Here is a 22,839-nt window from a genome sequence, read left to right as displayed (position 1 = left end):
ACCCCTTTAAATACCCTCCTAATACTGTCTCTGTCCCAAACCCTTTAAATACCCTCCTAATACTGTCTCTGTCCCAACCCCTTTAAATACCCTCCTAATACTGTCTCTGCCCCAACCCCTTTAAATACCCTCCTAATACTGTCTCTGTCACAACCCCTTTAAATATCCTCCTAATACTGTCTCTGCCCCAACCCCTTTAAATACCCTCCTAATACTGTCTCTGTCCCAACCCGTTTAAATATCCTCCTAATACTGTCTCTGTCCCAACCCCTTTAAATACCCTCCTAATACTGTCTCTGTCCCAACCCCTTTAAATATCCTCCTAATACTGTCTCTGTCCCAACCCCTTTAAATACCCTCCTAATACTGTCTCTGTCCCAACCCCTTTAAATATCCTCCTAATACTGTCCCAACCCCTTTAAATACCCTCATAATACTGTCTCTGTCCCAACCCCTTTAAATACCCTCCTAATACTGTCTCTGTCCCAACCCCTTTAAATACCCTCCTAATACTGTCTCTGTCCCAACCCCTTTAAATACCCTCCTAATACTGTCTCTGTCCCAACCCCTTTAAATACCCTCCTAAATCCAAACCTCTTAACTGTGTGACCCATCAAGTGGTTGTATTGAGTATTTAATAAAACTGTTATAAAGTTGTATTATGATTCATTCAAGACCAACATGTAATAACTGTAAATCTCCATATGTGCCCTTTGATCATTCTGTGGAAAAACTAATTAACTTCTTCCTAGTATAAAATTATATTCCTCAGATTCAGCACTAATGGTGAGAGTTAAATGGAAGTCTCCTCAGATTCAGTACTAATGGGGAGACTTAAATGGAAGTGTCCTCAGATTCAGTACTAATGGGGAGAGTTAAATGGAAGTCTCCTCAGATTCAGTACTAATGGGGAGAGTTAAATGGAAGTCTCCTCAGATTCAGTACTAATGGTGAGAGTTAAATGGAAGTCTCCTCAGATTCAGTACTAATGGTGAGAGTTAAATGGAAGTCTCCTCAGATTCAGTACTAATGGGGAGAGTTAAATGGAAGTCTCCTCAGATTCAGTACTAATGGGGAGAGTTAAATGGAAGTCTCCTCAGATTCAGTACTAATGGTGAGAGTTAAATGGAAGTCTCCTCAGATTCAGTACTAATGGTGAGAGTTAAATGGAAGTCTCCTCAGATTCAGTACTAATGGGGAGAGTTAAATGGAAGTCTCCTCAGATTCAGTACTAATGGTGAGAGTTAAATGGAAGTGTCCTCAGATTCAGTACTAATGGGGAGAGTTAAATGGAAGTGTCCTCAGATTCAGTACTAATGGGGAGAGTTAAATGGAAGTGTCCTCAGATTCAGTACTAATGGCAAGAGTTGCAATTGAAGTCGGAAGTTTACATGCACCTTAGCCAAATACATTTAAACTCAGTTTTTCACAATTCTTGACATTTAATCTGAGTAAAAATTCCATGTCTTAAGGTCAGTTAGTATCACCACTTTATTTTAAGAATGTGAAATGTCAGAATAATAGTAGAGAGAATGATTTATTTCAGCTTTTATTTCTTTCATCACATTGCCAGTGGGTCAGAAGTTTACATACACTCAATTAGTATTTGGTAGCATTGCCTTTAAATTGTTTAACTTGAGTCAAATGTTTTTGGTAGCCTTTCACATGCTTCCCACAATAAGTTGGGTAAATTTTGGAAGTATGTTTGGGGTCATTGTCCATTTGGAAGACCCATTTGCGACCAAGCTTTAACTTCCTGACTGATGTCTTGAGATGTTGCTTCAATATATCCACATAATTTCCATGCCTCATGATGCCATCTATTTTGTGAAGTGCACCAGTCACTCCTGCAGCAAAGCACCCCCACAACATGATGCTGCCACCCCTGTGCTTCACGGTTGGGATGGTGTTCTTCAGCTTGCAAGTCTCCCCATTTGTCCTCCAAACATAACAATGGTCATTATGGCCAACCACAATATTTCTGTTTCATCAGACCAGAGGACATTTCTCCAAAAAGTACGATCTTTGTCACCATGTGCAGTTGCAAACCGGTTATGTCGATATGAGACTCGTTTTACTGTGGATATAGATACCTTTGCACCCGTTTCCTCTAGCATCTTCACAAGGTCCTTTGCTGTTGTTCTGGGATTGATTTGCACTTTTCGCACCAAAGTACGTTCATCTCTAGGAGACAGAACACGTCTCCTTCCTGAGCGGTATGACGACTGCGTGGTCCCATGGTGTTTATACTTGCGTACTATTGTTTGTACAGATGAACGTGGTACCTTCAGGCATTTGGAAATTGCTCCCAAGGATGAACCAGACTTGTAGAGGTCTACAATTGTTTTTCTGAGGTCTTGGCTGATTTCTTTTGATTTTCCCATGATGTCAAGCAAAGAGGCACTGAGTTTGAAGGTAGGCCTTGAAATACATCCACAGGTACACCTCCAATTGACTCAAATGATGTCAGTTATCCTATCAGAAGCTTCTAAAGCCATGACATAATTTTCTGGAATTTTCCAGCTGTTTAAAGGCACAGTCAACTTAGTGTATGTAAACTTCTGACCCACTGGAATTGTGATACAGTGAATTATAAGTGAAATAATCTGTTTGTAAACAATTGTTGGAAACATTACTTGTGTGTCATGCACAAAGTAGATGTCCTTACCGACTTGCCAAAACTATAGTTTGTTAACAAGAAATTTGTGGAGTGGTTGAAAAATGACTTTTAATGACTCCAACCTAAGTTTATGTAAACTTCCGACTTCAGCTGTACATGGAAGTCCTCCATACTTTCCTCTGACATGACCACATACTTGTTTCATTGATGTTACAAGTCACAGCGCTGCTCAGTTAGGTTACTGAGACAAACAAAGACACTGATTGATTATCTTCAGAATAAACTACCACAGAGCAGGTAGCTGCTTGCTTCTACGTTCCGGTAGGACCGAAACCACTGTACTTGTCAGAGCACGTAACACAACAAGCTGAGAGAGCACCGTTTGACTCTCACTCACTCACACCTTCAGAAGCATTTATTATATGAAACGACATCTTAGAAAAACACACACCATGACATTAGAATATAGACAAGAATAAGTGATTGACTGTTACATAACGATAATGTTCTGGATAGCCAGCCACACCAGAAAGGATGATAGGAGAGAGGCAGTGATTAGCAACGGTGATAGTACATCAGTGGCTTGAGGCCTCCCAATGTCTTTAAGATGGAGTGGCTGAGAGAGAGACAGACTGTCATCATGCATCCTCAGTCCAACATGTTTGCGATTGCCCCTTCATGCTTGAAAACCTTTCTAACACTATATTACAATGAATCTATGATCACATATTTACAATGGTCTTAAAATTCACGATTTGATTGTTAATATGAACAGAATGCCTTTATTGCATAGTTGTAAAGAATGTTCTACAGAGTGTCTCATTCCCATGCCCGTTCAGTTAGTTACAGGCAGCTGTTGTGCATCCTCCTCACATTGCTGCAAAACAAATCAGGAAAGAGAGTGGATCCTTCTGACATTGCTGCAAATAAATACCCATTCCTAGAACGCTTGGGCAGATTATACACAAGTATGGTAACAAATATATATATATATATACTGGAAGAATGGTGGATATACTGTACATTTACAATAGAGGATGAACCAGCTCAACGAGCCAGCAACAACACTTCCACTGTCCTCTTCAGTTCAAATGTCTGAGGCATTATGGGGCAGTCAAGAGTACCTCCCCTGGCATGCCATCCCACTGGGAGAGAAGGAGGGCTGTTTGCCCCATCCATCCTCTCCTAAGTCCACAAGGGTCGTATTCATTAGTACACATCGCAGCAGTATGTTTCGCAACGGAAAACAAACATTTCTTATTGGTTCAAGTTCAGGTCGTCACTCCCTGATTCAGTCCGTTTTCTTCCGTTTGGTTCCTAATGAATGCGACCCAGTCTTATCAGGCTCATGAGGAAGGCTCTGTGGCACCCTACATAGTGCACTACTTTTGACCATTAGCTTACTAGTAGTGCACTATTTAGGGAATAGGGTGCCATTTGGGACCAAACATGGCTCCTTCTTCAGACCACAGACACCCCCTGGGCAGGGCAGGTGAGAGCGGCGGCCACGTCGGGCCTCTCGATGCGGGCCAGCGCCGAGCACAGAAGTCCCAGAGTGGAGCCCTCCTGCTGGGCCCAGTTGGAAAGGAGGGTGTGTACAGGGGCCTCGCCGTGCCCAAACAGGTCCATCTGCTCGGGCTCGTAGCCCAGCGCGGCCCCCAGGGTCCTCCAGGAGCCTCTGCGGCCCCCGCTCCCCTCCTGGAGCAGACGCTCCACCTCCTCCTGTCTGTGGGGGGGCAGGTTGATGTACAGACGGCTGTCCTGCTTACTGTCCCTCTTACTACCTGGGGGTAGAATACACAACAGACACAGATAGTCACAAGTCCATTCAACAGTTATAATAGATGAGAAAAGACATCTGTAAGTTGTTCTAGATAAGTGTCTGATAAATGCTAAATGTGCTCTACATTGAGAGAGATTAGAACGTGTCTTTAATTTGGGCTTCTGTTCTCACTCAAGTAAAGTGTAGTGCAGTGATGTCGATTCTGGTGTAGTCCTGAGATGGCTGTTTGTTGTTACCTTTACTTGGTTGGCTATCCTGCAGGCTGTGTGAGTCCAGGAACACGCCGCTGTCACTGTGGAGTTTCTCTCCTTCAGGACACGTCCCCAGCTCTGCAGCGCGGGCTTTACTCAACGCCTGCTTCTGCTTATACGACGTCCAGCTGACGAGAGGTGGGAGGAAACACTTTTACACTCTTTACTAAACATAACAACAGGATCATTTTTTATCACAACCTAGTACAGAATTACATGACGGCAATCGAAAGGTTTGCTAACAATTCTCCACCCCGTCATGCATTTAATAATTGAACAACTCCCTCCAGCCAATGCAATGCTTCAAGCGTGGAGAATCAGGATGCAGCCAATGAGACGGCAGCGTGTCTCCTGTCAACTCACCACTTGTAGGCGACGTAGAGCAGCAGGCCCAGCACCACAGCAGCCAGAACAGATACATAGACCAGGATGTGGTTGCTGCTCCCATCATCCCGAGGGGTGAACCCGGGGGCACTGGGGGCCGCTCCTCCTCCAGGGGCAGGGCTGGCCTCCTCTCCATCATTCACCAACCCTAACCCAGGCAGGCGAGGAGCGGCCAGAGGGCCGTCAGACTCAGGGGGACGAGACAGGATGTGGAGCTTCTTATCTGTTGGTTGGAAAGAGATGGGAGACTGTTGATTAGAGAACCACTGAACCATGAAGGAAACACTAAAGATAGAAGGGGCCCACTTTACATATCTGCCCTGTCCTTATCCCTGTCTCAACATATCTGCCCTGTCCTTATCCCTGTCTCAACATATCAGCCCTGTCCTTATCCCTGTCTCAACATATCTGCCCTGTCCTTATCCCTGTCTCAACATATCTGCCCTGTCCTTATCCCTGTCTCAACATATCTGCCCTGTCCTTATCCCTGTCTCAACATATCTGTCCTGTCCTTATCCCTGTCTCAACATATCAGCCCTGTCCTTATCCCTGTCTCAACATATCTGCCCTGTCCTTATCCCTGTCTCAACATATCTGCCCTGTCCTTATCCCTGTCTCAACATATCTGCCCTGTCCTTATCCCTGTCTCAACATATCAGCCCTGTCCTTATCCCTGTCTCAACATATCTGTCCTGTCCTTATCCCTGTCTCAACATATCAGCCCTGTCCTTATCCCTGTCTCAACATATCTGTCCTGTCCTTATCCCTGTCTCAACATATCTGCCCTGTCATTATCCCTGTCTCAACATATCAGCCCTGTCCTTATCCCTGTCTCAACATATCTGTCCTGTCCTTATCCCTGTCTCAACATATCTGCCCTGTCATTATCCCTGTCTCAACATATCAGCCCTGTCCTTATCCCTGTCTCAACATATCTGCCCTGTCATTATCCCTGTCTCAACATATCAGCCCTGTCCTTATCCCTGTCTCAACATATCTGCCCTGTCCTTATCCCTGTCTCAACATATCTGCCCTGTCCTTATCCCTGTCTCAACATATCTGCCCTGTCATTATCCCTGTCTCAACATATCTGCCTTGTCCTTATCCCTGTCTCAACATATCAGCCCTGTCCTTATCCCTGTCTCAACATATCTGCTCTGTCATTATCCCTGTCTCAACATATCTGCCTTGTCCTTATCCCTGTCTCAACATATCTGCCCTGTCCTTATCCCTGTCAACATATCAGCCCTGTCCTTATCCCTGTCTCAACATATCTGCCCTGTCATTATCCCTGTCTCAACATATCTGCCCTGTCCTTATCCCTGTCTCAACATCAAATCAAGGGCCTTGACACATCTACCATTGGCACAATGTTTTTTTTGTAATAAGTCAATGACTGTGTATAAAATGTGAGGGCTTTCATACCTACAGTTGATGCAAACACACAGTCACACAGACACACAGTCAAACAGACACGCAGTCACACAGTCACACAGTCACACAGTCACACAGACACACAGTCACACAGACACACAGTCACACAGTCACACAGTCACAAACAGTGAACATATTTAGGTTAGCTACCAGCCCCCCCCCCGATCCAGTCATCTACCAGCTCCCCCTGACCCAGTCATCTACCAGCCCCCCCTGACCCAGTCAGCTACCAGCCCCCCCCGACCCAGTCATCTACCAGCTCCCCCGACCCAGTCATCTACCAGCCCCCCCTGACCCAGTCATCTACCAGCCCCCCCTGACCCAGTCATCTACCAGCCCCCCCTGACCCAGTCATCTACCAGCTCCCCCGACCCAGTCATCTACCAGCTCCCCCGACCCAGTCATCTACCAGATCCCCCGACCCAGTCATCTACCAGCTCCCCCGACCCAGTCATCTACCAGCCCCCCCCTGACCCAGTCATCTACCAGACCCCCCTGATCCAGTCATCTACCAGACCCCCCTGATCCAGTCATCTACCAGCCCCCCCCCGACCCAGTCATCTACCAGACCCCTCTGACCCAGTCATCTACCAGACCCCTCTGACCCAGTCAGCTACCAGACCCCCCTGACCCAGCCAGCTACCAGACCCCTCTGACCCAGTCAGCTACCAGACCCCCCTGACCCAGTCAGCTACCAGACCCCCCTGACCCAGTCAGATACCAGCCCCCCTAACCCAGTCAGCTACCAGCCCCTGACTCAGTCAACCCCCCCTCCTCTTTACCCCTTTCTACAGCCCCTGCCTCAGTCACCCCACCCCCCAAACCCCTCCTTACTCCTTCTACATCCGGCCTATTTTAGGATCAAACACGACTGGGGACTCCCCTGACCTCTATCTACAGTGTCAGATGGGGTGACCTGTGTGTGTTCAGATGACCAGACTCCTGGGGAGATCCAGGCCACTAGGCCAAGGCTTGGTCATTTGGAGCCAGTGAGGGGTTACCATGTTGGGGTCACCAATGTGCCAAGGCCCTGGGGTCTGGTGTGGGGGTAGTTAGATTGTCAGGCCCTTTTTAAGAGCTGTCGGCTCCGAGCCATTTGACTGCAGCACTTAAGAGTGTTTTCTCTCTGTTGGACTGTGCTCATGTTTCCTCAAGAGTGTTGCTAAGTGTTCAGATTAGGTGTGGGTACAGGTGTTGGCCACATGTCTCCTCTCTCCCCCCCTTTCTCCCCCTCCCTCTCCCTCTCTCTCAAAGGGATTTTTATTGACATGGGAAACATACTTTTGTATATATAGTGTATGTGGACACCCCTTCAAATGAGTGGATTCAGCTATTTCAGCCACACCCGTTGCTGACAACTGTATAAAATCGAGAACACAGCAATGCAATCTCCATAGGCAAAAATTGGCAGTAAAATGGCCTTACTGAAGAACTCAGTGACTTTCAACGTGGCACCGTCATAGGATTCCATCTTTCCAATAAGTCAGTTTGTCAAATGTCTGCCCTGCTAGAGCTGCCCTGCTAGAGCTGCCCTGCTAGAGCTGCCCTGCTAGAGCTGCCCCGGTCAACTTTAAGTCCATACACACACCATACACACAGAGACGCACCCATGCAGAGGGTGTCAGAGTTGAGCTGGCAGGCTCTGATCTCCACCTCAGTGTCAGAGCACTGAGAGCAGGCCTGGCAGGGCTTGATATCACTCTTCTCCTCTGAGAAGGTTCCTGGGCGACATGGTTGGCATTGGGTGTTCCCCTGGGCTCCACACAGCCTCACCACCCCCTCGCCACGTCCACACACGGTGCAGGCGGCACATAGCCCTGCCACACTCTTCCCATCCCGCCACAGGTAGAAGTGCTGGTCACAGTCACAGTGGGTATCCTGGGTGGCGCTGCAGGAGGTCAGCTCTGGGATGCCAGCCGGGCAGCGGGCACAGGGGAGGCACGGGGAGAGACCGTCTGATGGGGAGAACGTTCCTAGAACATACAAGGTATAGGTGATTTGAATGTATCTCACAGTATTATCAATATGTACGTACTATAGTTGTATGTCTACTGGGGGAATGGCATAAGCAACAGCATCTAAACCCTATTGCCTCCATGACTCACCCTCAGGGCAAGGCTTGCACTTGGTGTCCTCCATCCCACACTCTACCTCCACCCCATGGCCTGGAGCACACGGGCTACAGCACTCCCCTGACTGGCTGAACTGCCCAGTGACGCAGGCATCTCCCAGGGCAACCTGGAAGGAGAAACACAACAGTTAGCTTAGCATCAATTATCAGATAGATAGATAGATAGTGATTTATTTATCGGTGCTGCAGATGCCAGTGATGAGGGAACTCTTTTATAGATCAAACTGATGAGTGGTAAGTGGTTGACAAGCCAACACCTAGATATGCTCAATACTAGGATGGAAACTATGGTGACAAACCAACACCTAGATATGCTCAATACTAGGATGGAAACTATGGTAACAAGCCAACACCTAGATATGCTCAAGACTAGGATGGAAACTATGGTGACAAACCAACACCTAGATATGCTCAATACTAGGATGGAAACTATGGTAACAAGCCAACACCTAGATATGCTCAATACTAGGATGGAAACTATGGTAACAAGCCAACACCTAGATATGCTCAAGACTAGGATGGAAACTATGGTGACAAGCCAACACCTAGATATGCTCAATACTAGGATGGAAACTATGGTGACAAGCCAACACCTAGATATGCTCAATACTAGGATGGAAACTATGGTAACAAGCCAACACCTAGATATGCTCAATACTAGGATGGAAACTATGGTAACAAGCCAACACATAGATATGTTCAATACTAGGATGGAAACTATGGTGACAAGCCAACACCTAGATATGCTCAATACTAGGATGGAAACTATGGTGACAAGCCAACACCTAGATATGCTCAATACTAGGATGGAAACTATGGTGACAAGCCAACACCTAGATATGCTCAATACTAGGATGGAAACTATGGTGACAAGCCAACACCTAGATATGCTCAATACTAGGATGGAAACTATGGTGACAAGCCAACACCTAGATATGCTCAATACTAGGATGGAAACTATGGTAACAAGCTATGTTTGGAGGAGTAAGAGCACAAGCGTCTCTCTCGGCTGGTCTCAGTCAAGGCCAGTCCAGTTCCACCAACCAAAGACTCAAAAATAAGACCTCAATGTTCGTCTAGAAATCAGGAAATTAATTACACACACACCCCTTTGCCTGCCTCGCCATCGGACGGAAAGAATGGGGAGAAGGTGCGGAGAAGGTGGGCCAATTGAAAATAGTCTTTTTTTATATATTTTGATCTGGCTCTGTTTTCAGAGTGCTGAGCGCTTATCTGCCCCCGGCCGGGTAATGGAGGGGCCAGACTGAGGCCCAGATGGCACCCTATTCCCTATATGGGGCTCTACATTGGACCAGGGTCTATAGCGCTCGCCGGGCTCTGCTCAAAAGTAGTGCACTCTATAGGGAATAGGGTGCCGTTGGGAAGGCAGCCCCAGTGTGTGTTAAACATAAGGGATACATCAGACATTCCTAAGGGCTTATAGAGCCCAGTGCAGCCTAGCAGGAGGGACTGGCTTTAATCAGACTGGCTTTAATCAGACTGGCTTTAATCAGACTGGCTTTAATCAGACTGGCTTTAATCAGACTGGCTTTAATCAGACTGGCTTTAATCAGACTGGCTTTAATCAGACTGGCTTTAAATCAGACTGGCTTTTAATCAGACTGGCTTTTAATCAGACTGGCTTTTAATTAGACTGGCTATAAATCAGACTGGCTTTAATCAGACTGGCTTTAATCAGACTGGCTTTAAATCAGACTGGCTTTAATCAGACTGGCTTTAATCAGACTGGCTTTAGACCCATGGAAAGAATAAAACAAAGGAGAAGGAAAACACTGAGACAGGAAGAAGGAAGGAGTAGAAAGGGCTTCCTCCCTCCCACATTGACACATTCCACATGGGTGTGAATGACATTATAGTCACAATGTGTGTGTGTGTGTCTCTTGTCCTCAGACACAGTGAGGGGTGGGAGGAAGGGAGGGAGGGTGAGGAGGAGGGGAGACCGTTGTAGCCCCAGGCGGGTGTGTCAGTTAGCCACTGCAGCCCAGCATGTGTGTCTGTTTTGAGGGGGCCTTTGATGTCCGTCTGTCCCCCCCCCCCCAGCTCTGCAGGTGTGTGTGTGTGTGTGTGTGTGTGTCGCTCCCTCCCGCCCGCCCCTCACTCTGTCTAAGAACAAGAGATTTACACCCCCCCCCCCCCCCCCCCCCCCCATCAAGGCCCTCTAAAGCAGTCTGCATCTGAAACATGCCCATGTTGAGGGCTGATTGACCCACTAGCCATTATCCCTGGAGCCTGAGGGAAGACAGGAACTAACAGATGTCTAACAACTAACCTCCTGCTAACAGCTAAACAACCCTCGGATTTCTCCCCGACTCACTCCCAAATGGCACCCTATTCCCTTTATAGTACACTACTTTTAACCAGGGCCAATAGGGCTCTGGTCAAAAGTAGTGCACTACGTAGGGAATAGGGTGCCATTTGGGAGAAACCGCTGTCTCCGATGTCTGCTCCAAGAAGCAGCTTGTGTCAACATGTGGAGCTTCCAACGAGCCCAACACACACAGGAACCAACGCACACACACACAAACATAAACGGTGTCACACACATGCACGCACACAAACACACACACCATGCCAGTGGTCAGATGATGCGGATGCTACGCTACAGGACTGTTTTGCTAGCACAGACTGGAGTATGTTCCACGATTCATCCAATGGCATTGAGGAGTATACCACCTCAGTTACCAGCTTCATTAATAAGTGCATCTGCGACGTCGTTCCCACAATGACCATACGTATATATCCCAACCAGAAGCCATGGATTACAGGCAACATCCGCACCTAGCTAAAGGCTAAAGCTGCCACTTTCAAGAAGCAGGACACTAATCCGGACGCTTATAAAAATTGCGCTATTCCCTCAGACGAATCATCAAACAGGCAAAGTGTCAATACAGGACAAAGATTGAATACTACACTGGCTCTGGTGCTCGTCGGATGTGGCAGGGCATACAAACTATTACGGACTACAAAGGGAAACCCAGTCACGAGCTGCCCAGTGACGCGAGCCTACCAGATGAGCTAAATGCCTTTTATGCTCGCCTCGAGGCAAGCAACACTTAGGCATGCATGAGAGCATCAGCTGTTCCGGACGACTGTGTGATCACGTTCTCCGTAGTCGATGTGAGCAAGAACTTTAAACAGATCAACATTCACAAGGCCGCGGGACCAGAAAGATTACCAGGATGTGTACTCAGAGCATGTGCGGACCAAATGGCAAGTGTCTTCACTGACATTTTCAAGCTCCCCCTGACCGAATGTGTAATACCTACATGTTTCAAACAGACCACCATAGTCCCTGTGCCCATGAAAGCGAAAGGTAACCTGCCTAAATGACTACTGCCCCGTAGCGCTCACGTCGGTAGCCATGAAGTGGTTTGAAAGGCTGGTCATGGCGCACATCAAAATCTTCATCCCAGAAACCCTAGACCCACTCCAATTCGCATACCGCCCCAACAGATCCACATATGACACAATCTCAATTGCACTCCACACTGCCCTTTCACAACTGGACAAAAGCAACATTTATGTGAGAATGCTGTTCATTGACTACAGCTCAGCGTTCAACACCATAGTGCCCACAAAGCTCATCACTAAGCTAAAGACCCTGGGAGTAAACACCTCCCTCTGCAACTGGATCCTGGACTTCCTGACAGGCCGCCTTTAAAGGTGGTAAGGGTAGGCAACAACACATCTGCCACGCTGATTCTCAACACGGGGGCCCCTTAGTCGTGCTTGCTTAGTCCCCTCGTGTTAACCCACGACTGTGTCGCCAAGAACGACTCCAACACCATCATTAAGTTTGCTGACGACACGACAGTGGTAGGCCTGATCGCAGACAACGATGAGACAGCCTATAGGGAGGTGGTTAGAGACAAAAACCTCTCCCTCAACATGAGCAAGACAAAAGGAGATGATTGTGAACTACAGGAAAAGGAGGGCCGAACATGGCCCCATTCACATCGACAGGCTGTAGTGGAGAGGGTCGAGAGTTTCAAGTTCCTTGGTGTCCACATCACCAACAAACTATCATGGTCCAAACACACCAAGACAGTTGTGAAGAGGGCACGACAACACATTTTCCCCCTGACCGGTTGAATCACCGCCTGGTATGGCAACTGCTCGGCATCCGACCGTAAGGCGCTACAGAGGGTAGTGCGTATGACCCAGTATATCACTGGGGCCAAGCTTACTGCCATCCAGTACCTATATGCTAGATGGTGTCAGAGGAAGGCCCAAAAAGTTGTCAAAAACTCCAGTCACACAATTCATAAACTGGTGTCTCTGCTACCGCACAGAAAGCTGTACCGGAGTGCCAAGTCTAGGTCCAAAAGGCTCCTTAATAGCTTCTACCCACAAGCCATAAGACTGCTGAACAATTAATCAAATGGCTACCCGGACTATTACATTGATCCTTTTTATTTTGTTCACTGCTGCTACTCGCTGTTTATTATCTATGCATAGTCACTTTTACCCCTACCTACATGTACAAATTACCTAGACTAACTTGAACCCCTGCACATTGACTCCCTGTATATAGCCTCGTTATTGTTATTTTATTGTGTTACTTTTAATTTAATAAAACATTTTTACTTTAGTTTATTTAGTAAATATAACACTATTTTTTGAAGTGCATTGTTGGTTAAGGGCTTGTAAGTAAGAATTTCACTGTAACGTCAACATCTGTTGTACTCGGCCAATATGACAAATAACATTTCATTTGATTTGATCATTCCAGTCACAAAACTGCACTGAAACAATTCCACCACCACTAGAAAGAGAACATCTTCGAAGGAAAAGGAGGGTACGTTTCATTCCAAGAACAACAGCACAGCTTTGAAGGAAAAGGAGGGTACGTTTCATTCCAAGAACAACAGCACAGCTTTGAAGGAAAAGGAGGGTACGTTTCATTCCAAGATCAACAGCACAGCTTTGAAGGAAAAGGAGGGTACGTTTCATTCCAAGATCAACAGCACAGCTTTGAAGGAAAAGGAGGGTACGTTTCATTCCAAGATCAACAGCACAGAGGTCTTATTGCACCACTAGTTGAGGAGCCAGACAACATGTGAACCTCAGCACAGAGGTCTTATTGCACCACTAGTTGAGGAGCCAGACAACATGTGAACCTCAGCACAGAGGTCTTATTGCACCACTAGTTGAGGAGCCAGACAACATGTGAACCTCAGCACAGAGGTCTTATTGCACCACTAGTTGAGGAGCCAGACAACATGTGAACCTCAGCACAGATCTGCAGTATCAGGGTGATGGGAGCTCAGTTTCAACAGGTATTCATCTCAGCCATCACATGAGCTTCTACAGTGAGCTGTGGTTGTCTTATCACTGTGATATGTGCTTGTTCTACCTACCGTAGTTGAATGCACTGCCTGTAAATCCCTCTGGATAAGAGTGTCTGCTAAATGACTACTGCCTGTAAATCCCTCTGGATAAGATTGTCTGCTAAATGACTACTGACTGTAAATCCCTCTGGATAAGAGTGTCTGCTAAATGACTACTGACTGTAAATCCCTCTGGATAAGAGTGTCTGCTAAATGACTACTGACTGTAAATCCCTCTGGATAAGAGTGTCTGCTAAATGACTACTGACTGTAAATCCCTCTGGATAAGAGTGTCTGCTAAATGACTACTCACTGTAAATCCCTCTGGATAAGAGTGTCTGCTAAATGACTACTGACTGTAAATCCCTCTGGATAAGATTGTCTGCTAAATGACTACTGACTGTAAATCCCTCTGGATAAGAGTGTCTGCTAAATGACTACTGACTGTAAATCCCTCTGGATAAGAGTGTCTGCTAAATGACTACTGACTGTAAATCCCTCTGGATAAGAGTGTCTGCTAAATGACTACTGACTGTAAATCCCTCTGGATAAGAGTGTCTGCTAAATGACTACTGACTGTAAATCCCTCTGGATAAGAGTGTCTGCTAAATGACTACTGACTGTAAATCCCTCTGGATAAGAGTGTCTGCTAAATGACAGAAAATGTAAATGTGAGAATGGCCCATCACAGTGAGAAGAGCTTGGCTAATGGCTTGTAGTCTCTTTCAATGGCCGTGTATTCAATGTGTGTCCCAAATGACACCCTATACCCTACGTAGTGCACTTGTGATCAGAGTCCTATAGGGTTCTATTTGGAATGCACAAGCCTCCCTAAAACGGGAAGCCTGGGGAAGTTCCATGGCAGAAATCAGCTAAAGAGGGGTCGGAACCCGGAATCAGTGACACCTCACCTCACCTCACATGTCAAACCAATCCAATGCCTTGCTTGGGCGGAGCTCCAAAAGGTGCTCACCAGATTAGTGCCGTAGGAGCAACAGTGAGGACAACAACATTTCAACAAAACAAGCACCGGTGACAAAACATTTTAGAATGTTGACATCACGCTGGTTTTCACAGCATTTTAGAATGTTTACAGCACGCTGGTTTTCACAGCATTTTAGAATGTTTACAGCACGCTGGTTTTCACGGCATTTTAGAATGTTTACAGCACACTGGTTTTCACGGCATTTTAGAATGTTTACAGCACGCTGGTTTTCACAGCATTTTAGAATGTTTACAGCACACTGGTTTTCACAGCATTTTAGAATGTTTACAGCACGCTGGTTTTCACGGCATTTTAGAATGTTTACAGCACGCTGGTTTTCACAGCATTTTAGAATGTTTACAGCACACTGGTTTTCACAGCATTTTAGAATGTTTACAGCACGCTGGTTTTCACAGCAGTTTAGAATGTTTACAGCACGCTGGTTTTCACAGCACGCTGGTTTTCAAAGCATTTTAGAATGTTTACAGCACGCTGGTTTTCACTGCATTTTAGAATGTTTACAGCACGCTGGTTTTCACAGCATTTTAGAATGTTTACAGCACGCTGGTTTTCACTGCATTTTAGAATGTTTACATCACGCTGGTTTTCACAGCATTTTAGAATGTTTACAGCACGCTGGTTTTCACAGCACGCTGGTTTTCAAAGCATTTTAGAATGTTTACAGCACGCTGGTTTTCACGGCATTTTAGAATGTTTACAGCACGCTGGTTTTCACAGCACGCTGGTTTTCACAACATTTTAGAATGTTTACAGCACGCTGGTTTTCACAGCATTTTAGAATGTTTACAGCACGCTGGTTTTCACGGCATTTTAGAATGTTTACAGCACGCTGGTTTTCACAGCATTTTAGAATGTTTACAGCACACTGGTTTTCACAGCATTTTAGAATGTTTACAGCACGCTGGTTTTCACAGCATTTTAGAATGTTTACAGCACGCTGGTTTTCACAGCATTTTAGAATGTTTACAGCACACTGGTTTTCACAGCATTTTAGAATGTTTACAGCACGCTGGTTTTCACAGCATTTTAGAATGTTTACAGCACGCTGGTTTTCACGGCATTTTAGAATGTTTACAGCACACTGGTTTTCACAGCATTTTAGAATGTTTACAGCACGCTGGTTTTCACGGCATTTTAGAATGTTTACAGCACGCTGGTTTTCACGGCATTTTAGAATGTTTACAGCACGCTGGTTTTCACGGCATTTTAGAATGTTTACAGCACGCTGGTTTTCACAGCACGCTGGTTTTCACAGCATTTTAGAATGTTTACAGCACGCTGGTTTTCACAGCATTTTAGAATGTTTACAGCACGCTGGTTTTCACTGCATTTTAGAATGTTTACAGCACACTGGTTTTCACAGCATTTCTCTGTTGTTTCGAGATGTGTAACGGCGTTCCTCCTCCTCTCCATCTTCGGAAAAGGAGGAGTATTGAGGGAACCAAGGCGCAGCGAAGTTTGAACACATAATGATTTATTAAATAAACAAAATAGACAAAGACGAAAACGAACTATACTGGATATAACTAACAAAATAACAAAACGATGTAGACAGACCTGAACAAACGAACTTACATATACACGAAGCACGCTGACACAGGACTACATAAACCGAAACAGTCCCGTGTGGTACGAAATAACATACAGACACGGAAGACAATCACCCACAAACAAACAGTGAGAACGCCCTACCTAAATATGACTCTTAATTAGAGGAAAACGCAAACCACCTGCCTCTAATCAAGAGCCATACCAGGCAACCCAAAACCAACATAGAAACAGATAACATAGACTGCCCACCCAAAACACATGCCCTGACCATAAACACATAAAAAACAACATAAAACAGGTCAGGACCGTTACAAGATGAGCTAAAGCTGCAGTAAGAGGGGAGAAATGGTCTATAATGCTGGCCATATCAATATTTTTATGTTGTAAGTTTCTGAAGGGATATTTGGCTGTAAAAGCTAGCACAAGAGACAAGAAGTAGCTAGCCACAATGAGGTTCATTTTGAGAAAAGTCAGCTAAGCTACCTAGGTATGACTAACTACCTAGCTACTAGCTACAAAAATTTCTCTCACAATTATAAAGCCAACAACATTTTTATAAAAACAGCATATTATTGACTTAAAATGCTAGCTGTGTTAGCCAAGTTGCTAGCTTAGCGAAGGTCAGTGATACATTGAGCAACCATGTACTGTCTAGCTATGGGAACAACTGCAATCATTTTGCAAGCAACATTCCTAAAATGAATTAAATAAATTAACCTCATAAAATGTTACCTGTAATGCTCACCTCCTGTGGCCTAACAGTCATCTAAAAAAAAAGTCATACTGTACCTAAATTACAAGGGTTGGATTTGCACTAAACTATTTTATATTTCAGCACTTAAAAGGCATGTACAAAATCTGGTGTACATTGTCTACTGGTATCATTTTAAACTGGGAACGTACAGCTCCTTCAGAAAGTGTTCACACCCCATGACTCTCCCCACATTTTGTTGGTTTACAGCCTGAATTTAAAACGGATTAAATTCAGATTTTGTGTAACTCGCCTAAACAAAATACCCCATAATGTCTTGAGTCAATAAGTATTCAACCCCTTTGTTATGGCACGCCTAAATAAGTTCAGTAGTAAACATTTGCTTAACAAGTCACATAATAAGTCGAATGGACTCACTCTGTGTGCAATAATAGTGTTTAACATGATTTTTGAATGACTACCTCATCTCTGTACACCACACACACACAATTACCCTTCACTGAAATATAAATATTTTGTGGCAGCGATGCTGTCTGGTAACGTCTCCAACTGCTGCTTCATCATGCTATAGACCAGAAACTGGCAACAGCGCACGCACACAAACACACACACACACACACACACACACACACACACACACACACACACACACACACACACACACACACACACACACACACACACACACACACACGAGAAAGTCCAGACAGGGTCCACTCCAGCTCTACTTTGCTCTGCAGAGCCAGACCCATTGGCATTTCCTCTTGTGCTGACCAAATATAGAGTTTAATATTCCCCTCCGTGCACCAGTTCAAGGGGTGGAGTGTTTGTGTGTGTGTGTGTGTGTGTGTGTGTGTGTGTGTGTGTGTGTGTGTATAAACATCCACACTGCCTGGGGCTTAATGACCACAGTAATCAGGACTGGGACTAACAGAGCTCCGATTTATGGACCTCAGAGGGAATATGTGACCTGTGTAAAATCTCTCCGTACTCGCCTACTGAACAGGAATAGGCAGTTGAGAAAGTCAACATGAAAAGTGAGCCGATTTGCATATGACATCAGAGTGGAATCTTGTTCCAAAAAAGTGCTGACTTGTTAGAATTTTGATGCACTGTATTAGAATCATTGTGTACTGTTCTGTTATATGCTAGCTTATATAAACTAATTTCAGACTGTTATATGGTAGCTCAGGACTTGCTTATATACAGAGCCAAGCAGCCTACACAGTCGACACCTCCTTGGCTCAAGGAGCATGAGAAAAGAGAACACACAGACCTGATCTGCCTGATCTGTCAGGGCCACTGGAGAGAGTTGAGGGGCTGCAGGTGCTCTCTCCACTTCAGTAGTAGAGGACTTGATTCCCTGGTGAGAGGAGACCACCATGGAGCCCTATCTGCTTTCAAAAGGGGCTATGAACTCCACGGCTGTCACAGTCACTCCGTCAACACACACACATAAGCAACACACACACACACACACACACAAAAGTGTGCGTACACACAGTGGTGCACGTACACTCATAAGCGTGCAGTCACCCACGCGTGAGCACGCATGCACACACACTCCCTAAAGCCGCGCTTGGGCCTTTTTGCAGTGCGATCCCATTTGACATGTTTGACTCCTTGGGCCTTTTTGCAGTGCGATCCCATTTGACATGTTTGACTCCTTGGGCCTTTTTGCAGTGCGATCCCATTTGACATGTTTGACTCCTTGGGCCTTTTTGCAGTGCGATCCCATTTGACATGTTTGACTCCTTGGGCCTTTTTGCAGTGCGATCCCATTTGACATGTTTGACTCCTTGGGCCTTCTTGCAGTGCGATCCCATTTGACATGTTTGACTCCTTGGCTGCAGCAGCCTGGAGTTTCCACGGTGATGAGCACATGACAGGGTGGGGAGCCCCAGGAGGCAGGGCTCTCTCTCTGCACTGACCCTCACACCCTGGGGACAGCAGCATGGTGTCACCACCTCCACCCTGAGGACAGCAGCATGGCGTCACCACCTCCACCCTGGGGACAGCAGCATGGTGTCACCACCTCCACCCTGGGGACAGCAGCATGGTGTCACCACCTCCACCCTGGGGACAGCAGCATGGTGTCACCACCTCCACCCTGAGGACAGCAGCATGGTGTCACCACCTCCACCCTGAGGACAGCAGCATGGTGTCACCACCTCCACCCTGGGGACAGCAGCATGGTGTCACCACCTCCACCCTGGGGACAGCAGCATGGTGTCACCACCTCCACCCTGGGGACAGCAGCATGGTGTCACCACCTCCACCCTGAGGACAGCAGCATGGTGTTACCACCTCCACCCTGGGGACAGCAGCATGGTGTCACCACCTCCACCCTGAGGACAGCAGCATGGTGTCACCACCTCCACCCTGGGGACAGCAGCATGGTGTCACCACCTCCACCCTGGGGACAGCAGCATGGCGTCACCACCTCCACCCTGGGGACAGCAGCATGGTGTCACCACCTCCACCCTGAGGACAGCAGCATGGTGTCACCACCTCCACACTGACACCTCCAGCAGACAGAAGAACAGGAGATGTAGATAGAGGTCCTGTAGTGCACTATATAGGTAATAGGGTGTCATTTGGGATGCACATAATTGCCTCCGTGACTCATTATCTGGGCAAATCTGGTCAAAATGTGGACCTATCGGCCCCGGTCAAAAATAGTGCACTATATAGGGAATAGGGTGCTATTTGGGAGGCAATGCACTATAATACGCAATAGGGTGCCATTTTGGGACGTACACACTAAGGCAGAGGGATGGGTAGGGAGGGTGGAGCTAGAGCTGCTTGCCTGTCCGATTGGTCCATGATTTTAATATGAACACTGATTACTGTCATCAGCAGTAGCAGGTCATCTTTAAAAAGTAAACGTTTGGAATCTGGAACTTTTTTTCTTTTGTTAACCATGTTTTGTTCCAGTCAGAGAATATGCTGAGGTTTCCATCTCCTCCTAACAGCATGACAAACTACTGGATACCAATAGCCATGCCACTGTGAGCCTGCTTGTCTGTCTGCAATTTATTATTAAAGTTCTCAAAATGCTGACTGACTCTCAAAGATGTCGCCGTGGGAAAGCAAAGCGGTGGTCGGGAGTTCAAGTGATAACCAATCAGAAAACTGCTTAGCGTCTAAATGGAAATTACATTTACTGTTCTGCTACAAACAGGGTCGCCCTTCTCTCGCCACAGACTGAGAGAAATGATAATTTCTTTGCTCCGGATATCCAGACCGCAGCAATAGTTTGACTCATGACGCATTTTTACCAGGAATTGCCGCAAGGAAGGACTATGGTACTATCTATGAATTGTAATACAGTTTGGTAATGTAACCTTGGACAATCAAACCACTAACATTAGTGGGCCGGTAGGATTCAACGACAAGTATAATGATCTTTAAAACATTGAGATTTGAAAAAACATTCATGTTAAGCAAAGAAAACTAATTGGAGAAGTTCACCAAAAGAAAATGTGTTTTTTTACATTTTCACACAAACCTCTGTGATAGAAACAAAGGTGTCAAACCTCTGTGATAGAAACAAAGGTGTCAAACCTCTGTGATAGAAACAAAGGTGTGTTTTGGGGAACCCAAACTTTGTTTTCCATTTAAACTGAACGTTTGTTGATATTATCCCCTCATTAAACAGATAAATATCTTTCCCGGGTCACATGAATGCAGAGAGTATCTGATGGAGTTTAATCTCCAGTGCTTTGATCTTGAAGAAAGGGTTAGGCCCTGGGAACATGACCAGACATGAGCTGCTGCCTCTCCTCTACAGGCCCTCAGGTCTGTTGGACTTGAAAGGAGATGGAGTGTCAAATTGTCCTCTTCTCCAGCTGTGGAAAGGATTATTTTGACACTTTGATCTGTACAGATCAAATCTCTCATTTTAACTACCTGCATTAACGTTTAAATGACACATAGTAATAATACAGCCTAAGTCTAATCAATTGGTAAGGAAGATTAAAGAGAAACAGAGTTTATCTCTGAGTAAAAGCAGGAGAGCTGTAGATAATGACAATATGTCACATTCTGTAGCTATACAGAACATTGTAAATGTAGAGTGAGAAGTAGGCTAGATTACAATGTAACACAATCAAGATGCAAGGCATCTAATCATTGCCAGCTTCCAATTGGCTAATTCATCCCCCCCTCCTCTCCCCTGTAACTATTCCCCGGGTCGTTGCTGTAAATGAGAACGTGTTCTCAGTCAACTTACCTGGTAAAATAAGGGTTAAATAAAATAAATGCATGTATTTACAATGTAGCGCGTGCGTAATGCCAACATAGTTTACAATGTAGCGAAAAACATTAACTTTTTGCAGATTGGCTAAATACTGAATTCCCCTCATGTAGGACACTAATGTGCGTTACTATACATTGTACTGTCAGCAGAACATAACAGGGAATTGATCTGTTCGTGTATTACTGGACAGTAGCCTGTGAGATATATTAGTGAGGTACAGCCTATTTATATCAGGAATAGGAGCGTCATGACACTTACCTTAACGAGCAGAAAAAGTGTGCAGACCCAAAGCGCGTCCATGTCACAGTTCTTCGCCGATGGAAAATCCCGTACAATGAGTTGGCTATACCCCTTCAAAAGTCTTTGGGACCAAAGAAGGCTTCAATAGCCTACTCCGTGAGAAGTAACACAGGTAAATGTCAAAAAAGCGCAGCTAGTTTCCTAAAAACTATTCGCAGCTGTCAAGAAACCCCTTTGAAAGTAAAAATTATTCGCAGCTGTCAATAAACCACTTTGAAAGTAACAAGAACACGGCCAAATAAGAGCAATTTAAAAAAAAGTGCATCAAAGTATCCTACACATACGGTGGAAGAAAAATTGCCCCAAAACTCAACAGCAAGTCCGGGTGCCGCTTCTCTTCAGTGAAATCAACTGCCATGAAAGAAAACGTCAGGAAAACAGTAAACATCCTCTTCTTTAGGCTACACACAATCTACTTTTACTGTAGACCGTTTCTTTGTTACATTCCCTACAGTTGAGTCACACTTCAATCTTTGTTGGCATGTTCCTCTTGCAGAGTGTGAGTCTGAAGCGCAGCGTTTTGGCCCCGAGATCTTCAAGCGCTTGGTTTACTTTCAACGCCTTCAGCTCTCTACCACTGGAGCCCGGGTCCTCGCTTTGTGATTGGCTGATACGCGACGGCAATAAACACATTGAAGTGATATTCAAATGGAGATGAAACTTGATACACTGTAATAAATAAAAGGAGATACATTCCGGAAGATGCCGTAGGGATCTGTTTAAAGAATGGAAGTTGGGACTTTGATGTAGCCTGGTCTGTATTTTGCGGTCTTAATTTTTAAACCCCCGGTTATTTTTCCAGGGGGGGGGGGGGGGGGGTAAACAGAAATAAATATTTTGTAGCTAATATTCCCCGTCACACTCTTTTTTTAATTAACATTAATAACACAAATAATAGCCTATATTTTTAGTATATATGTAAATAAGCACATGCTTATAAAATGAAATGTATATAAACTATATAGGATAATTAAGATATATATGTATAATATTGTAACCTAGCAGTTGTACTACCGGTAAGTAGGCTAAACTATACTGTAATAGACTATTGAAGC

The 22,839-nt window shown here is 45.5% G+C and overlaps 1 protein-coding gene across 1 annotated transcript; it reads right to left on the bottom strand.

The window, feature by feature from the left end:
* Window positions 1-3,020: 3,020 nt before the first annotated feature.
* nradd (neurotrophin receptor associated death domain) lies at window positions 3,021-22,375 on the bottom strand. Its single transcript, XM_055904239.1, has 6 exons — window positions 21,743-22,375; window positions 8,578-8,710; window positions 8,080-8,445; window positions 5,018-5,261; window positions 4,640-4,782; window positions 3,021-4,404 (listed from the first exon to the last, which is right to left on the bottom strand). Exons 1-6 carry the CDS (start codon window positions 21,782-21,784, stop codon window positions 4,082-4,084), a joined length of 1,251 nt encoding a protein of 416 aa, XP_055760214.1. The 5' UTR covers window positions 21,785-22,375; the 3' UTR covers window positions 3,021-4,081.
* Between the last annotated feature and the right edge of the window lie 464 nt (window positions 22,376-22,839).

The sequence above is a fragment of the Salvelinus fontinalis genome, chromosome 38 (assembly GCF_029448725.1).
Source record: "Salvelinus fontinalis isolate EN_2023a chromosome 38, ASM2944872v1, whole genome shotgun sequence".
Taxonomy (NCBI): Eukaryota; Metazoa; Chordata; class Actinopteri; order Salmoniformes; family Salmonidae; genus Salvelinus; species Salvelinus fontinalis.
The sequence above is the reverse complement of the archived record's forward strand: the minus strand, read 5'-3'. Positions and strand labels throughout refer to the sequence as shown.